We start from the raw sequence: 18221 nt of genomic DNA, 5'->3' as shown, positions 1-18221 counted from the left end.
CCTTATCCCCCGCTGATAACTCATCCATCCCCATATCTTTGTACCGAGAAGGGGTACTCGTCCAGCTAAATGGGAATTTTGTACTCCCATCAGCGTTAAAGAAATAAGGTTTGCCTTCTTCCTTCACCACAACTTTGAAGTACCCGTCCTTAAAGTGCTTGAAACACTGGGAAAATACGTCCAGTCTGCTGATACTAGGACGACTTATCAGAGACAACCAAGTAGTCGGCTGGCGGGGTCTGGTGTCATAGAAATACAAGAAAGCATAAGGAGAAGGCTCCAGGTATAGAGATTGGCACAAGACGCGAAAGGCTTGCAAGTAGGCCCAACTATTCGGGTGCAACTGTGTAGGTGCCACATTCAGTGCGCACAATACACCCATAGTAAAACCATCTAACGGTAGCCGCACATGTAGTTGAGAAAAATAACACATATACATGTAGAAGAACTTCTCCGTAGCCCCCTCCTGCCCGTGACATACACGGTCAATAGCGCTAACTCTCTCCAGGGAAACGATATCCCCGCTTACACCCTTTGAGATGACAAGCGTACAATTTAACCAGGAGTTCAATAAGCGAGACCACCAGAACAAAGATGATTGATTGCAGACGTCGGAAGCCGCCCACCCATAACCGCCTTTGGCCGGCCAGTCACTCTCGGCCAACTCTTTAGGGGGATCTTCTCGAACCTCCCTCACCGTCTCCATGGGGATCCCACTTACCATACCTCCAGAACTAGTACCTTTTTCATCAACTTGCCTACCTCTACTCCTCTCTGACCCCATACTCTCACTACTAGATGTGGACAACGATATACTATCGCTACTAGACATACCTTTTTTCGTGTTTACGGAAAGATGTCGGCTGAAATTGGGAACTAGTCGGACAGTAAAATGCACACAAGACCTCTGAATACAAAACTCTCGCAAATGAATCAAGTAACCCCTCACTCGTTTTGAAATCCATATTTATAGGCCAGAATCCCAAACGGCGAAAACCCCTTCCCGCCAAAACAACAACTCATACCAATCGACACCATCATTACAAGAGAGGTGACTCTTAAAAACGACGGCACCAGAACTTCCTGATTTGACCCCTGACACCCCTTCACCTACCTTCAAACGGTTACAACTTTTTAGCCTTAACACTGTTCATCACACTTAAAGGCTGGGGGACTGGTGTATCACACCTAGCCGGTTCCGCTAGCATATCAACACATATCACCCTTAACCGACACCTATGTCGATCAAGGCTGGGGGACTAGTGTACCACACCAAGCCAACTTAATGAAATAATGATAAAACGATCACCATACCAATGCATTCGAGTAACCGGCCGAAACCGGTAACCTAGACGTCTAGAGGAACAACCTGCCTAAGACGGCACACGAGCAACACAGACCACCAAAGGAAGTAGTCAGTTTAGGCCGACAACTTCGATATACTTAGTAAAATGGAAGCCCCCCGTGTTCAATAGGTCTTAAGGGCCTTGGTTAGAGCCCAGACCCACTTTGAGCCCAAGCTAGAGCCCAAGCCAAGGCCCGGCCCATGGGATAACCAGACATAATTAATGCTCTATAAATACGTGTGGACCCTAGTAATTAAAGGTACGCATTCATTAATCACAGATTTGACCTTTTTGAGAGTTTTGAGTCACTTGAGCTTCGAAGTCCCTTCTGCAGATAACCCCTCCTAGGTCCAAACCGACATGTACCAACCGGGAAGAAGCCAACTAAGGAGATAGCGGACTACATGGATAAGGTGACGCTCGTGCCTAACTTATCTTGTTTGTTCTCTGCAGGAACAAGTCTGATATACACTTATTATAAATTAAAAGTGACAATAATAATCCTTATAATTTTAAATAGTGATATCAAAATTCATTATAATATGCTACGTTTTCTTACTTTGATAAACTATTATATATTATTTTTTTCTTACTCGTGTTACTAAAAACTATTAAACAATGTTTTTCAAAGCATGAGAACTAATTTGTAAATCTCGAGAACTTGCCTTACGTTTCTTCTATTTCATTAAGAAGGCATATAACACTTAGTAGTTATAAAGTATGAAAAAAATATGCCTTAACATTGTGTTTGGACAAGTATTTCAACAATTCCAAGAAATTAAAATATTTAATAATTAATTTACTTGCAATTGAATTATCTTCATTTCTTAAATAATTAGTTTAGATGAAGTAATTGAAATATTTAAAATTTTAATTTCTTTCTTGGATAAAGCAATTTAATTTTTATTTTATAGTAAATTCAACTCTATTTTTGAATCTAACTTAACTTAGCTTGACCTTCAATTCGGTACAACTCCTCTGGACTTTTGGTTCAAGTTGCCTATCAACCAAGGTTGGTTTGGCTTGACCTTCAGCCAAGGATGACATGACTCAACCTTTGGCCCGACCCGACTCGATCCGACTCGACCTTTAGTCGGACCCAACCTTTGATTCGACCTTTGGCCTGACTACCTTTGACTTCACTCGGCCCACCTAGACATTTGGTCCAACCTGGCTCAACCTTCGTCCAACCCAACCAGGCTCGACCTTTGGCCCAACTCGACCTACTCGACCTTCGGTCTAACCCGACTCGGTTCGACCTTCAGCCTGATCCGACTCAACCTTTGGCCTACCCCGAGCTGGCCCGGCTCAACCTTCAACCCAGCCCAACCTGGCTCAACCTTCAACCCAATCCAACCAGCTCAACCTTCAGTCTCACCCGACTCGACTTTCAACCTGATCCTACCTTTAACCCGACATGACCTGTCTCAACTTTTTGGATTTGTAGACTTTTCTTGTTCGTCGTAACCAATGAGCAATTCCACAACTTGGAGAATTTCAATTTCTTTCTTATTTTTTAGTAAATTTTAAATTATACTATTTTAGTTTTTGAGATACATTTTTTAAACTTCTTAATTTCAATTTCCTTTTTAATTTCTTCATCCAAACATATCATTCTCCTTACAAGATTTTCAAATTCTCTACATAAATGAATTACTTTCTTAAATTGCCTTGTCTAAACACACCCTATCATTTAAAAATCATTCTTAAAACATTTTCAAGCATTCTTGGACTCCTTCCTGAAATATCGCCACACATTCCCCGACTCGTTCCTAAAACAATGGGAATCATTTTCCCTAACCCCGTAAACATGAAAACTTCATATACTTACCCAAACACAAACAAACTACGAACCAATGAACTTAATATTTCCCCGCTAGAAAATCGGCTAGAATCATGATAATCATGCTGAAATCTGCTAAATACTGGTTGTTGTTTCTGATTTGGGATGAATCATAAGCCTTTGTGTCGCAATCTTTAACATCTTTGGTCACAACTGCGCCGTTGGAATTCATGTCGCCGTAATTTCCAGAACTGTAAGATTCCTTAGCCTGAGTGAGAGCAAGCAACACATCAGTATAATCCATAGTGCATGAACTATAACGTTGGTTGGTTTGTGGGTCGCTGCTGTTTCCTATTATCTCGCTAATTAGGGTTATGGTATCAAAAGCATTGACGTGAGCCATGTTAATGAGATACAAGGAAACGCTATCAATATCGACACCTTGATTTGCCCCTGGTACTGAGAGTATAATTGCGTTGCAAATGCTAGGGTTGTTGTGTTTCGAGCAAATGTCCCCTATTTTTACTGTTCTCGCTGAACACGAGGAAAACACAAAACACAAAAGTGTTAGAAGCAAGAGTGGGTGTTTAGCAAAAGAATGAATCATCTTGCTTCTTATTTGTTTTCCTTCAATTTAGGTGTTGGAGTTTGTAATTAGTCATGAAAAGGTATACCTATTTATAATATATAATAATAAGTAAAATGAAGCTAAACAAAAGAAACATATATATTAATCAGAATTTAAAACTTCAAATAGTTCTTGAATCTACAGAATTCAATTATTATTAAAATATTTAAGAATATAATAACTAAATTATTTGACCATCTATCATTTCCTATATTAAGTTATCATATCAAGTAAGAATAAAAACGTTTAAGGAATCATATAACGTTATTAAATTGCTAATGTGAGAATAATTGAAGGCTTGTGTAGGATAAAATTCAAAACATTTAAGGAATAATATATTGGTATTAAATTAAGAAGTACACATATGAGGATAATAATCGTATATAGAATTTAAATATTTTTCTAATAGATAATTATGGTATATAAATCGAAGAAAACATATTATATGAATATTTATTAATTTCAAACAATTTATTAACAAACATTTAACGTCTTTTACATAAATTATGTTTTATAAACTTTTTTTTAAATAAACACAATAATTGATACTGTAAAAAATAAAATAACTATAATTAATAACTTGTAAATTTGACTTTAACAAGTTGAAAATTAATAATAAAATGACTTGATTTTATCTTTTATTTAAGATGTTTTATCCTTTAATTTTCCATAAATTAAGTTTTTGCAGTATCATCTCGGCATATAAATAGTTGTATTATATATACATACACATAATTAATTATATGATTTATTTAATAAATTAAAATGTTCCGTTTCTATGATTATTTTTGTATTTTTTTTATTAAAATTAAGCAAATATAATCAGATACTACAACAAAATTTTATATTAGGTATAATTACTGATTTGGTATCCCAATTTTTTGTTAAGTTCAATTTGATCCCATACTTTTGATTTGTTCAATTTAGTACCCAAATTATCTAAAATGATTCAATTTGATCATCTCCGTTAAGTTGGAGTTAACAATGTGTCCCTACAGGACACGTGTCAAGCCATGAAATTTTTAATTTTGTAAAAAAAAATTAATCTTTTTTAAATTTTAATTTTTTTCAAAAAATTTTAAAACTGTCACGTGTCAGTTTACCATCGTGCCACGTGGCAACTTACTATTATGACATGTGGCAGTGGTAATAATTATTTTCAATTTAGTCTTCTATTTAAAATTTTAGTTCAATTTAGTACTCCAATTCTTTAAAACGATCCAATTTTATCCTTTCCAATTTTAGACCAAATTAGTAACTAAGTTTAATTATAACTTACATATACATGTTAAAATAATTGTTTTGCATTTATACATCAAATCACTACACCTAAATATTCAAATTATTTTATTTTTTACAAGTGTAAAAAATTTCATGTGTAAAAAATTACAAAGGTAAAAAGTAAAATAATTTAAGTATTTAGGTGAAATGATTTGATGTATATAATAGAAAAAGTTATTGTAACATGTATATATAAGTTGTAATTAAGTTTATATATTAATGTGGTCTTAAATTGGAGAGGACAAAATTGGATCATTTTAAAAAATTGGGGTACTAAATTGAACCAAAAATTTAAATAAAGGACTAAATTAAAAACAACTATTACCACTGCCACGTGTCATTATTCTAAGCTGCCACGTGGCATGATGATAAACTGACATCTGACAATTTATAAATTTTTTGAAAAAAACAATTAAAAAAAATTAAAAATTTCACGGCTTGACACTCGCTAACCCGAGCCATAACTCAAGAGTTCCTCGTGTTCATCCGCCATCCCGAGCAACAACTCAAGAGATGTTATTCTAAGCCACAACTAAAGGAAACCACGTGCTTAACCTCTATCCCGAGACACAACTCAAGGGATACGTTCCAAGCCACAACTCAAGGAACATTAGCAAGCCGACCTTTGAGGTATTGATGTGATCCCATTAAGGCTCATAGCTTAGGCCATTGGCTAGGCCATTTCTTTTAGTTTCTTTTATGTTTTTAATTAAATAAATACCTTTTTAATTGGGTTTGTTTTGCTAAGTAAAGCCTTCTTCCAAGATGCCAATTGATATTGGGCCTGCAGCCCAATTCTTCACACCAATTCTTCCAATATCATCTCTCTACAACGCATTAATACTGGAATATGACAACTTTCTTAGCGTTTTCTTTTGGATTGGGCTTTCACAGCAGCCCATTGAGGCTTTTCTAGCGGACCACGCTCTTCTAGCTTTCTCAGCGTTTTCATCTTCACGTGTTGCTCATCTTTGTTCTATTAGGGGTTCCTCACAGCCAGCCATTCACGGGTTCCTCACAGCCAACCGTTAACCTAATTTTTCGTTCTACTAAAGTTAGAGAGCTTTTACTCACGTTTCCCTCTTTCAACGTTAGGTTGCTGTTAGAAGGTTTCCTTTTCCCTTCTGTTTCCGTGGTTGCCCTTCACCTACAAAAGGTGCAGGCCGTTTGATTGTAAAGTAGTTTTTTATGAATGTAAATTTAGTTGAGAATACTCCCACCGTTCATCAGGTCACCCTAAACCCTAGATTAGGTTTTACCTCTTAGGGTTTACCAAACCAGTGAGATCTGAGTTTAAACACCATTTCTGAAATATTCCGCTATGTTTCCCTCTCACTCTGCGAGTTGTAATCGGTGGAATGCCGATTGCAGAGCTTTTTCGGCGAATACTGCGACGGAGGAGCCTCATCATAGAAGCATTGTAGGCCACGCACATCAAAGTAAGCAAAACGAAATTTGCTGCAGCAACATCGCCTAACGCTACTCATGAGGCGTCAGGCACTGTCTACTTCCAGACCGCCTGGCGGGGGACACGTGCCGCCAGGCGCAATACGCCTCAAAGCCCACTATTCTGCAGACATCGCTTGGCGGAGCCACCTTCACTGCCATGCGCAATTCACACCAGAACCCCATTGTTTCGTGGCCATCGCCTGGCGGTTCAAACACCACCGGCAGGGGCCACACCAGTAACACGAATCTTACTGGTTTTGCACACTTTTAGCCAATTTCTACCACTTTAGTCTTGTGATATCCTGTCTCCAGATTGTTGAATCCTCTTACACACACACACACACACACACACACACATATATATATATATATATATATATATATATATATATATATATATATATATATATATGTCTAAAATAGTATTATATATACACACTTATATGATATCCTTCAATTCCCTTTTAGGTTCACCAACCTAAGTGTATCAATATAAGATTGCTTAAGTTCAACCTTTCCAAGACATAACATGCCACTCTAGTCTCCTACCCTTTTTGCTTTGTTATTTACCCAATTATAAACTAAGCCTCCATCATATTCCATATGACGTCACCATCAGCCTTAACAAGGTTTACTTTCCCACCAGAACCAGCTCTGACTTAATAAGACAGGAAACTCACTATTAAATTGCCCAAACCTACTTAACATAATCATAGCTTAGGATCCTTGTATAACCTCATCTAACTCATTGCTTACACTTTTATTCTCATCCAACATATCCAAGAATTCTCTTTTAATACTCCAATGACCCGTGCTAAGCTTCCTAATCTCTCTTATGCATCAAACACCCGTATGCCACTATTCTGATATTGCGCTTGGTGGCGAAATGGGTGCTGCCAGGTGGTTTCTACTATTCCAGGGACCTAAACCTCTTTCTGCACCTACAAACCTTGATCAATCCCAACGAATTTGATTCCACTCGATTTTATGACTCAATAGGCCATACTTACGTGTTTAGGTTCATGGTTCATTCCTAAACTTCCAAGTTTAGATACTTCATTAACAATTTCCCATTTAATTTCGTGCAACTTTGAGAATCCCCAATCATCAACTCTACAATTCACATTCATGCAATTTCCCCCAATTATTATCCAATTACAATAGAATTATAATGATTCTTAATACTCCACAATCCATACATATACGCATTCCATTTCTTCTTGTTTAACTTTGTTCCAGAATCCCAAAAGCATCAAAATTGAGCCAAATAGGCTTGTGTCGCCTGTTAGTTATTCATCACTGCCAAGCAGTTCATCAGGAAAACCCAAAAATTGGGTTACAAGCTTGTGTCGCCTGGCAGTACAGGGCTTCACCGCCATATAGCCCGCCAGGCGGTTTCTAGAAATTTTCCAGAAACACGAAATTTGACAAACTGCCTGAATACATGCATTCAAATTCTCATATATTTCATACAATTAACAACACGAAATAAAAAGGTTCGGTTCCAGCTCCCCTAACCTGGAATTTCTTGCTTAAACTTGAATATTCTTTAATTCTTCCTTGCTCCCAAATGGTTTGCCTTAGTTCTCTCCACTTAGCCTCTATGCTTCACTCACAGCCTAATTCCACTATGAATTCTCCCTCTCAAAATTCCAGAACAATGGCAGCCCCAACAAAACCCTTCTCTCACCCTTAATTGGTCACTTTAATTGGTTTATAATTAAGGTTAATGGCCAAAATGTAAATTGGCATTAACATGACCTTAATTTTCATTCAATACTCATTTAGTGGTTGTTTTTCCAACCTCCTTGACTACTCCTAAGGCTGCTAGGGTTTCTGGCTTTTCATATTCATGCCATAACTAATTTTAGCAAAAATAAAGTTTAATTTGAATCTACCAAGAATCGAACCCATACCCTTACCAATTTTAATTCAATGCACAACCATTTAACCAACTAATGTTTCATGATAATTCATATAATTCTATGATTATATTATCACTATACATGATCAATCATATTATTAAAATAATAATAAATCAAACAACACATAATTAGCATACATAGGACTCAAACCCAAGTTCTTTCACACAATTAAGTACTCTCAACCATTTAAGCTAGCACTTTTCCACATCAAATCAATCAATAATTAATGGCATAAAGGCTCCCAATATGCACATTTATTAATTAATTAATTATTTAATTAATTAATTTTAATGGGTCTTACACAAAGATTACCTTATCTCTTCATGAAAGTGCTTGGCCATGCTAGGGGGTATGCCATCATCCCCTCCCTCTTCAAAAGGATTTGTCCTCAAATCTTCAAATTGTTAATTTTTTATCCTTCCTTCTCTTGGAGTTGTTTGGCTTTCTTCCCATCGGGGTCAAATATCCTTCTACAAAAAATAAGAGACAATGTAAGTGTAATAATCATCCAAAGCGTGTGGCTCCTAAAGATTATACACCTTGGATTAAATGAATGATCAAGGGTTTGGATTTGGGGAACCTTTCTCTTTAAACTCTTGTGTGCCTTATGTGGAATCCATGTGTTTTTGGAGTAACTTCCTTTTCCAACACAAGGTCTTATTTGGTCTTGTCTTTCCATTCTAATAAAGGAAGGTTGAAAAAAAAAATCTCTTTTGAATCTTCACACAAGCTTTTGACCCTTAACATGAACACTCTTATGTTGGGGAACTCTTTGGAATTGTGTGTACTACTTTGACACTTAGAACAATTTATCTCACTCTTGTGTGTGCAAGTTTCCTCTCTTTCTTTTTCCCTCTTTTTTCTCATCTGCACTTGGCCCTCTTCCACTTGAGAAGGTTTGAGAGGATGAAGTACAATTTTTCTCTCTTGGTGGGTGAAGGTTATCTCATTGGTATGGCTGTTGTGTATGGTTTCTCTTTCAAAAATCCAAGGCCTTCCCAACAAGATGTGACAAGCTTCCATAGGTACAATGTCACATAGCACATTATCTTCAAAATTCCCTATGGAAAATGTAACTTCCACTTGTTGATTAACTACCATGCCTTCATCATCATTAATCCATTGAAGTTTATAGGGGTTAGGATGAGGCAAGATAGACAAAGCTAACTTTTCAACCAACATTGTGCTACAACAATTGCAACATGAGCCACTATCCATAATGAGAGAGTATGTGTTTTCTAAAACTTTACATCTTGTATGAAAAATGTTCTCTCTTTGGGTTAGTTCTTGGTGACTAGGTTGATTGCGGAGAGTTCTGAATTGACACCCCTTAGGATTATGGTCCTCTTGGAAGGGCACTAGGATGAGATATGACCTCTCCCTGGACACTTAAAACACTTAATGTCTTTAGTGTGGGTGTGTGATGATGTTCCTTCCCTTGGTTTATCTTGGTTTTTCTCCTTCCCTAGGTTCTTAGGGGGTTCTTCTTTTATCACTTGCTGACCCTCCCTTTTGTAGTCTCTCTTTCCATACAAGCTTAAATGGTGATCTTTAAAACATTTTCTCAAATGTTGTTGCTCCACCTTGATGCAAATTTGTACCAAATCATTTAATTCTTGGTATGGCAACAATTCCACTTTGTCTATGATGTCAAGATTGAGTTTACTTAAAAACCTAGAAATTGTTGTTTCCTCTCTTTCCCTAATGTTTGCCCTCATCATATAGAGTTTCATCTTTTGCCTATACTCTTCCACACTCGTGTTCTTTTGTTAGAGCCTTTGAAGATTGTCCATAAGCTCCCTATTGTAGTAAGAAGGTATGTGTCTTCTTCTTAGGGTACTCTTTAAATCATTCCAATACTCAACTTGAAGGGAGTTGGAGAGTCTTCTTTCTCTCACTAGGGAAGTCCATCACTACATGGCATTCTAAGTATGCCTCTACATTTTCTTTCCCATGGAAATGGGGAAGGTCAATCTAACTTCTCTAGGCTCTTGGTGTTCATGCTCCTTGGTCTTCTATGTGGAGGAGGTTGATAGTATTGGTTCAAAATCTTATTATCTTCCTTATAGTGTGTGAGTTGTGTATTGTGTTGGGAGCTTCTTTTGGAGTTGCTCCTACTTTTGCTTTGTCTAAACTCTTCTTGAACTTTGGCTTGTTTTGCATTAAGTATCTTAAGCTCTTCTTCCAAGGTTGTGAGATATTCTTATCTCTCAACTCTTACTTTTTCTTTCAAACTAGACTGTTGCTTTTGCCAAATTTTTAATGATTCTAGTTCCTTTGCCAAATGTTGTAAACTAGGCACTTCACTAGAACCACTACCAATTTGGTAAAAGGGAACCTTGGAAGGAGCTCTCGACATCTTAAAGTTTTCAAAAATATGCAATGAACAAACAAACTTGTATTTCAAACTTTAATTCCTTAAGCGATTTTAAGAAGCAAAAGAACTTTGAGTTCACTTCTAGGAAAGGGAGGAGAATCACTAAGGATTACTTAAAATTCAAGCTTTTCCATGCCAAAGCTACCTCAAGCCCTCTTACACCAAACTTCTCAAAGGGAATTAGGTTTGAAAAACAAGTAGACTCGTACTAAACTACAAACAAAAAGAAAGCAATTAAACTAAACTATGTGGCCTAATGGTGGAATTAGAAGGCACTTTGGAACCTTCAAACCTCACCAACTAAAAATGAATTTAATAAGAGATTAGAGGTTCAAGTAAGGAGATGGGATTGAATACCTATGACTCCCCCAAGACACCTAAATTGGCCATGAATTACAAGTCCAAATAAATACAAGATAACAAATCTAAAAATTAAAATACAAGCAAAGATGTTGTGTATTCCTCTCCAAGTGTTTCACTCCTTTTTCTTCTTCTCTCCAACTCAAGCTTTGAGGTCCAAAGAGGTATCCAATGCCTCCAAGGGCTTCCTCTAGTCTTGGCCAAATCTTAAAAGTTCCTACACCACATTACAATTCCAAAACCGAGAGTAGAATGCCAAGGATAAAGCAAATAAAGGCAAAAAATGAACAAAGCTCTTCAAAAGGAATTTTAGGATGAGAAAACTGTGAGTTAGGAAGGAGACAAACAAGAAAATAAAGGCTAAGACCAAAGGTTAAGCACATAAAAGAAATACCTAATAAAAAGTTGTAGAATAGATCACAAAAAACAAAACAAAAGAAATTCTAGAGTAGAAATTGATGCTTTATGTTTTTGCAAGCCTTAAGCCAAAGGTGTACCATGGACACTCTTTTGTTTGCATCAAATGCATGAAGCTTGGTTGTTGGACAAAACACATATATCAAGTAAAATAGTCCACCAAATCAACATAATAGTGCTTACACGATTTTTTGTGGTAGTGGTTCCCTTTTCTACTTTTACTTTTCACTTTTTGCTTTTGCTTTTATACCTTTTGTTGCTTTTTCATGTACCCAATATTTTTTATCTCTTTCTTTTCACGTTTTCAAACAGCAACACACACCTCACTACCACACCAAATCTGATTTTGAAAACACTTTTGGTAGCTCAAAGGTTTAAGAAGCACAAAATAAAATAAAAACCTACTAGAATCGAAATAGGGCATGAAAATCAAACAAACATAAAGAAAACTTAACTCTAGGAATTTGCCAATGGTCTAATGACAAATATGAACTCAAATATGTAAAAAAAAAGCACTCAAAAGGTGGTATAGGGTGCAGTTTTGAAAACAAAGAAGAACATATATTTTTGTGATTTTTGAAAGCTCAAAACTAGGAGAAAATGACATTAAAAGAACTAAACATGACTCTAGACAACATGGATGGATTTGAAAATAAAAATGACCCAACAAACATGAGATGACCAAATGGTAACATGAAACAAGACTCAAAAAACATAAAAGGACACAAATAACACAAAACTCCAAATGCGCTAATTCATTTTTTGTTGGAAACTATACTCAAAGGGCTTTCTTTTGATATAAAGAACGTAATTTTTGGACCACTAAGCTAACTGCAATAGTTATTTTTTAAAACTGCCCATGTGGCTGCTAGCACTATTTTTGCATGGAAGGGTTAATTTGGAAACAAGACAAGAAAGTGATGAAGGATTGACCCTAACCAAGGATGGAGGCACATGCTTAAGAAGACTAAGCATGTTTAGAAAGGAAGTTCACTAATCCTCTTGTTGACTATAGTTGACTTGACTTAAGCCAACATGTTAATCTATGTTTATTTGCTTTGTAGGTTAATTAGGAGTAAGAAAGCAATGCTAGGTGGCGCATGGTGATTGGGGAGCATAAATGATGTGGAGGAGAGAGTAAAGCAAAGGGCATAAAGCATAAAGTAAAAGGCATGAAGCAAGTGTACCTATGTACCTTTGGTCTCCTTTGTTTTTAGCACACTTTGGCCACTTTTTGGAAACATATGAGACACATTCTTTGTCTCCTTTTGTGCACATATTAGCCTTGCACACACCATAGTTGGCTCTTTTGTCTTTCATTTTTGTAGCCTTATTTGACCTAGTTTCTAGAAGCTAGGTTTAGGTTTTTGTAGAGACATCCTTAGGTATCTTTTATATGCTTAGAGGCCCCTAAACTCTTCTATATAAGGGGTGCTCCTAGACATGTAAAAGGGTTGAACATTTTGAAGTAAAAACACTCTTGTGTCTCAACCATTTGTGAGAGTTTCCTCCCTAGGGAGTGAATACTTTTAAGCCTTATCTTGCGTAGCAAGTGGCGGCACACATCCACTCATCTTCAAGATTGCCATGGCTTCTAGCCTAGCCTTGTAGTGGCGTGCTTCTCACATTTTTACCATTTCTTTCCTTTCCATTTTATGTTTTCTTCTTCCTTTAATTGTTCTTGGTTTTCTATGGTTTATGTGCTTTCCATTTCCTTTTTGTTTTGAATTAATCCATCATCTTCTTCTCTTGAGCTTTGTGAAAGGAACTTGCACATCTAGATAGCTTGCTATCTTAATGTCCAGTGGGGATTTCACTTAGCTTTCTTAATCAACCAACACCATATTCAATATCTTAAAAAGGAACAAGATAATCCTTCATTAGAAAGAAAAACACATGAACACAACACAAAGAATAACAATAACATAGGTAAGGATCAAGAAATTTTGCTCTTGTAGAACCAAAGCTCTTGATACCATATGATAGCCTCCTCCTCAAGCTAGGTTGGGTCAAAACTTGAAATGGTGATTATGGTGGATGGTGGATTCGAGAAAGCTTGATGTTGAGAGAAAATGGCTCTCAGTTTGGGTGATTTAATGGTTGGATAAATTTTGTTTGTGGAGCTCTAAGAGAGGTTAGGCCAATTCTAGAGAAATGGGTGCTAGAGGGACCTCTTGGAATGCTCTAGCAAGTGAATAAAAGAAGAATTATGGCTTAAAAATAATTTTGGCAGCATAACATTATCATTCTCAAAGTGAGAAATACATTTGGGAGACATCTCTATTTATAGAGTAAGGTGTCTCCAAAATGGTCTAAACCCTAAAATGCTAACATTCACCAAAACCCTAAAAATGCTATCTGGGTGAAGGAGAGTTTGACATGTGGCAATCCTCACTCTCACAAAACAAACCAATCATGTGTTGCCATGTGGAAAACTACTTAATGAAAAGTCTCTCTAATAGGATAATGACACATGGCCACTACCTATGTAAGAGAATCATCCATTAAAGAGTTTGCCATGTGGCACATGTGGGATGCTCTTCCTAAGCTAGCTTTATTATCATAATTAAACATCAAAGAGTTGCTTAAGTAGACGCTTATGATGCTCCCTACTTAAGCAAGATTGTTTTTTTAAAACCCTACACCTCTTGGCCTTTAATACAAGGCCTAGAAGAAGCTTAGACTACTTGACCTTTAAGACAAGGCATAAATATTCATAATCTACTAAAGATACTCCATTGTGACCTAAAAGAAAAGAGCTTTGTTTCACTTTGCAAAGATGACTCTATCACTTGGAGATTCCTAACATCAAGTAAAATTAGGTATCTCCGAAAAGTAAGAAAAACACAAAAACAGGGGTTTAATTATATTCTGAAAATTTTCATTGTTTTTTTTTTGTAAGTATTTTCTGAAGGTTAAGAACATAATAAAAAAATAGGTTGTTTAATTTTGCTATATCAGTGTGAAAATGATTTTTTAACATATTCATTGAATTTATGACTACATCTTTGTAGCATACATTGTTTGAATGCGTAAAAGGATATTCATCTTTGGATGTAGATCACAACTGATTCTGCACTGTGAAATATGACTCTCATATGAGGATAGTTGATGATCTCCTATCTTCATAAATAGTTACTTGGATGCTTGAAGCCATTAGAAATGAAAAAAAAAAAAAGGATGGAACTCAAAACTATTGAAAAAGGAAAGATATTTGTACCACCTCTAATTGTACTAGTCTCACCTTCTCTTCCATTCTGTCTACACATGTTGATTCAATAAAAAACAAATATTAATATCATCAAACCGTTAATCATATTCCTCAAGAATGCACTCAAGTTCAAGATCTAATTAAAAATATTATAGATTCATATTCTCTTATTGACCTAATCCAAAATAACAATATAGAAAAAAAAACTAAGAATATAAAATCATGACCAGTGGTTGATCTTCAACAAATATTTTAGAGATTCCAAAATCTTTATATAGATGTATAAAAATTTTTGAAATACTAAATATATAAAATATATTAAAATTAAAAAATAATTTAAATTATATAATAATTTATATAAATATAAAAAAATTAGGACCAAGGCGCTTATCTCCTTAAGAAAGTTTGCCCCTAAATAAAAAAATAAAAATACTAAAAGTTACAATAAAACACAACAAACATATTAATTAGATTTCAGAAAAGAAAAACTATGACATATAAAGACTCACAAATGAAATATATTTTAATACCTTTTATAATTTTTTCCTTTTTTTTATTAATTATACAAACGAATGAAATTGAGTATTAAAATTTACTATTAGGACCGAGGCCTTTAAATGAAAACATTTCATCGACAGCAGGGTTCGAACCTGCGTGGGTGAAGCCCAATAGATTTCAAGTCTATCTCCTTAACCACTCGGACATATCGACTTCTTTACTCGTAATTTAAAGCTTAATATAAAGTTTATGCATATTTAAAGCAAATTATATCACAAATACGCACAACATGGAACAAAATGACAAAATTTTGTTGCCAACACTTTTAATAATATTGACCAAGGTTGCAGCCAGCTTGGATGGAGGCATTATTGGCCTGAACAATATTGAAGTATTTGGGGTTTTATTGGATCCTAATGGGGAATCATATCGATCTTTATTGGTTGGCTTTGTACTTATTTTGATGCCAGAAACATTCTCATTCTCATGTTAAAATATATGCTAACGAGATAATAAAGCTTGTTAACTTGCAAAAATTTGTTTTGAAACTAGATTTTGAGATTTTTTAAAAAAAAAAATACTTGGGACTGCTTTGCCATAAGTGCGGATTAAAAACTTTTTATTAAATAAATTACTTGAAATTTTTGTAAATCCAAAACTATTGCAAGAATTTCTTTTTTAATAGTAGAATACTTTTGTTGAGTTGGATTCCATATACTTGAATAGTATGTGACAAGTTGTTCTTTAGAAGACTCTTGTAATTTTTGTTTTAAAATTCATCTATATTTCAACTCCTAAAATTTTTCAACCTCTCAAAGTATCACAAGTATTTATCTTTTCAGGTCACGAGTATAGTCTCTCCAAACACAAGTGTTAATATTTCCAGACATACATTCTTAATCTTCTCTTGAACTTAAGAAATATCAATTTGAATGATGATAAGCAAGACTCTCAAACATAAAGAGTATATTCTAAGTTCACAGGGTAGAATCTCACAGTTTGTGAAGTATATTACAATAACTAATTCTCAACCCAATATTTTCGGATTTGACAATAATACTTCGCACATATAACTTTTTCTCTATATCTTTTTTTCCTTTTCTCATTTTTTGAAAGCAATACGGTTATATAACATCTCTTAATAATGTGATCGTTGAGTGCTTTGTTGATCTTTTGTTCTTCATTGATCTTTTATTTCATGATCATTTGTCTTAGAATCTACATTGAGCTTCAATGTTCTCGACGTGTTCAGAGTTATTTCTTAATGTGATTATTAAGTGCTTTGTTGATCATTTATTCTTCATTGATCTTCTATTTCGTGATCATTGCTTTTAGAATCAACATTAAACTTTAACATTCTCTACGTGTTCAAAGTTCTTCTTTAATTGTATGCTTTAATTAAAGCTTCACTTAATCACTTTATTTTCTTATAATTGTAAGCTTTTGATTATAAAAACTTATCCATATAAAATAATTTAGTATTATTGTATTATCTGATAGACTTAACATATATTGTATTATAAGCTTACCTTGTATCGTCTAATAGTCTTATAAAATCATCTCGTCTTGTGATTCTTTTATCATTTGATGCATGATTCCTGCAAAGCCTATAATATGTTATGTACATAGCACCTAATATTATATACAAAAGCAAACCTAGCAATCAACAACTTCTTAATTAAATAATATATTCTACAAAATTTCCATCAAATTTTTTCCACAAACAGTAGTAATACTAACATGTCAATCAATCACAATTTTGCACAAAAAATAAACTAATACTATATACAAAAGCAAACCTAACAATCAGCAACTTCTTAATTAAATAATATTATGCAAAACTTCCACTCATTTTTTTTCCGACAAATAGTAATAACACTAATGTGTCAATCAATCATAATTGTGCAATAAAAAAAAAGCAATAATGAATCAGCAAAACTAGAGAACCTAAATCTACCTCGTATTACTCACTCAAAAATTCATTTCCTTCTCACTCTTCTCCTCTCACATTTTGTCCCAATCTCTTCCTCTCACCCTTTGTTTAAGCTATGAAAGTTCTTCACTCCTACTTTTCTTTTCTGGCAATGTATATTCTCCAAACACAAAACAAGCAACATAATTTCATCTTCAATGTTTAAGACCTCTTCAAGAATGACAATGGTATGTATTTTTCCATTTTTCTAGTTTTCTTGACAAAGTTTCAATTTTTAAAGAACTCTTTTCTTTCTTATCGAACAAATTCATGTTATTTTTTATTTTATTTTAACTTTTATTCTCTACAAGTTTGCCTTCTCTTCATGCTTTTCTTCTTCTACAACAATTATGTATTTTGTATGTCTTTTTTTTACTCAGATGAATGAAGGTTTTCTTTAAGATCAATGAATTGTAGGACATGTAGGTTTTCTCTGATGAAAGCTTCAGTTTACTCAACTTTCAGTCTTTGAACAATATTTCATCTCTTTGGTAAAGAATGACGATGATATGTATTTTCTTATGGTTCTTTTTTTGTGGCTCTTGCTCGCTATTTACTGACCATGCATGTAAGATTGGTAAACTTTTTTTTTTCGATATTCTATTTTTTTGTTCTTTTTTGTTGGTTTTCTTCTTCTTTGGTGGGTTTTTTTATTTTCTCTGCGATATTATTTTTCTCGCTCATCGTCTTAAAAAAAACAAAACACCATCAAGGAGACAAGTTTTTCGAATTTAGGTAACCACACTTGCTTATTCTCTTTTTCATTTCTCAAGCTCTTATTTTTTGTTCTTCTTTTGTGTTTGGTTTTCTTCTTCTATGCTAGGTTTTTTAATTTTCTCCTCTCGGTGTTGTTGTTCTCGCTTGTCATCTTCAAATAGTGTAACACCATTAATGAGACACCTTTTTTGAATTCAGGTTGCCACACTTTCTTCTTCTTCTTCTTTCCTTCATTCCAACATTTAAACCCTTTTCTT

At 34.7% G+C, this 18221-nt stretch overlaps 1 protein-coding gene, 1 non-coding gene and 1 pseudogene across 2 annotated transcripts; all 3 read right to left on the bottom strand.

Moving 5' to 3' along the window:
• Nucleotides 1–3208: 3208 nt before the first annotated feature.
• On the bottom strand, nt 3209–3532 carry LOC146888787 (pectinesterase inhibitor-like). The gene has a single exon (XM_085666255.1). The coding sequence runs from the start codon at nt 3530–3532 to the stop codon at nt 3209–3211; it is 324 nt and encodes a 107-aa protein (XP_085522381.1).
• Nucleotides 3533–9017: 5485 nt separating this feature from the next.
• On the bottom strand, nt 9018–10771 carry LOC146888786 (uncharacterized; annotated as a pseudogene).
• A 4635-nt stretch (nt 10772–15406) lies between these two features.
• Nucleotides 15407–15488, bottom strand: TRNAS-UGA (transfer RNA serine (anticodon UGA)). Its single transcript has one exon. It is a non-coding gene; the product is annotated as a tRNA-Ser (tRNA).
• Nucleotides 15489–18221: the final 2733 nt, after the last annotated feature.

This window comes from Vigna unguiculata, chromosome 1 (assembly GCF_037176805.1).
Source record: "Vigna unguiculata cultivar grain cowpea cultivar isolate G323 ecotype 2 chromosome 1, ASM3717680v1, whole genome shotgun sequence".
In the NCBI taxonomy this organism is placed as follows: Eukaryota; Viridiplantae; Streptophyta; class Magnoliopsida; order Fabales; family Fabaceae; genus Vigna; species Vigna unguiculata.
This window is presented reverse-complemented; position numbering and strand designations above follow the sequence as displayed.

Excerpts from the sequence above, each read along its gene's own strand:
- LOC146888787 (XM_085666255.1), bottom strand. The coding sequence starts at position 3,532 with ATGGCTCACGTCAATGCTTTTGATACCATAACCCTAATTAGCGAGATA.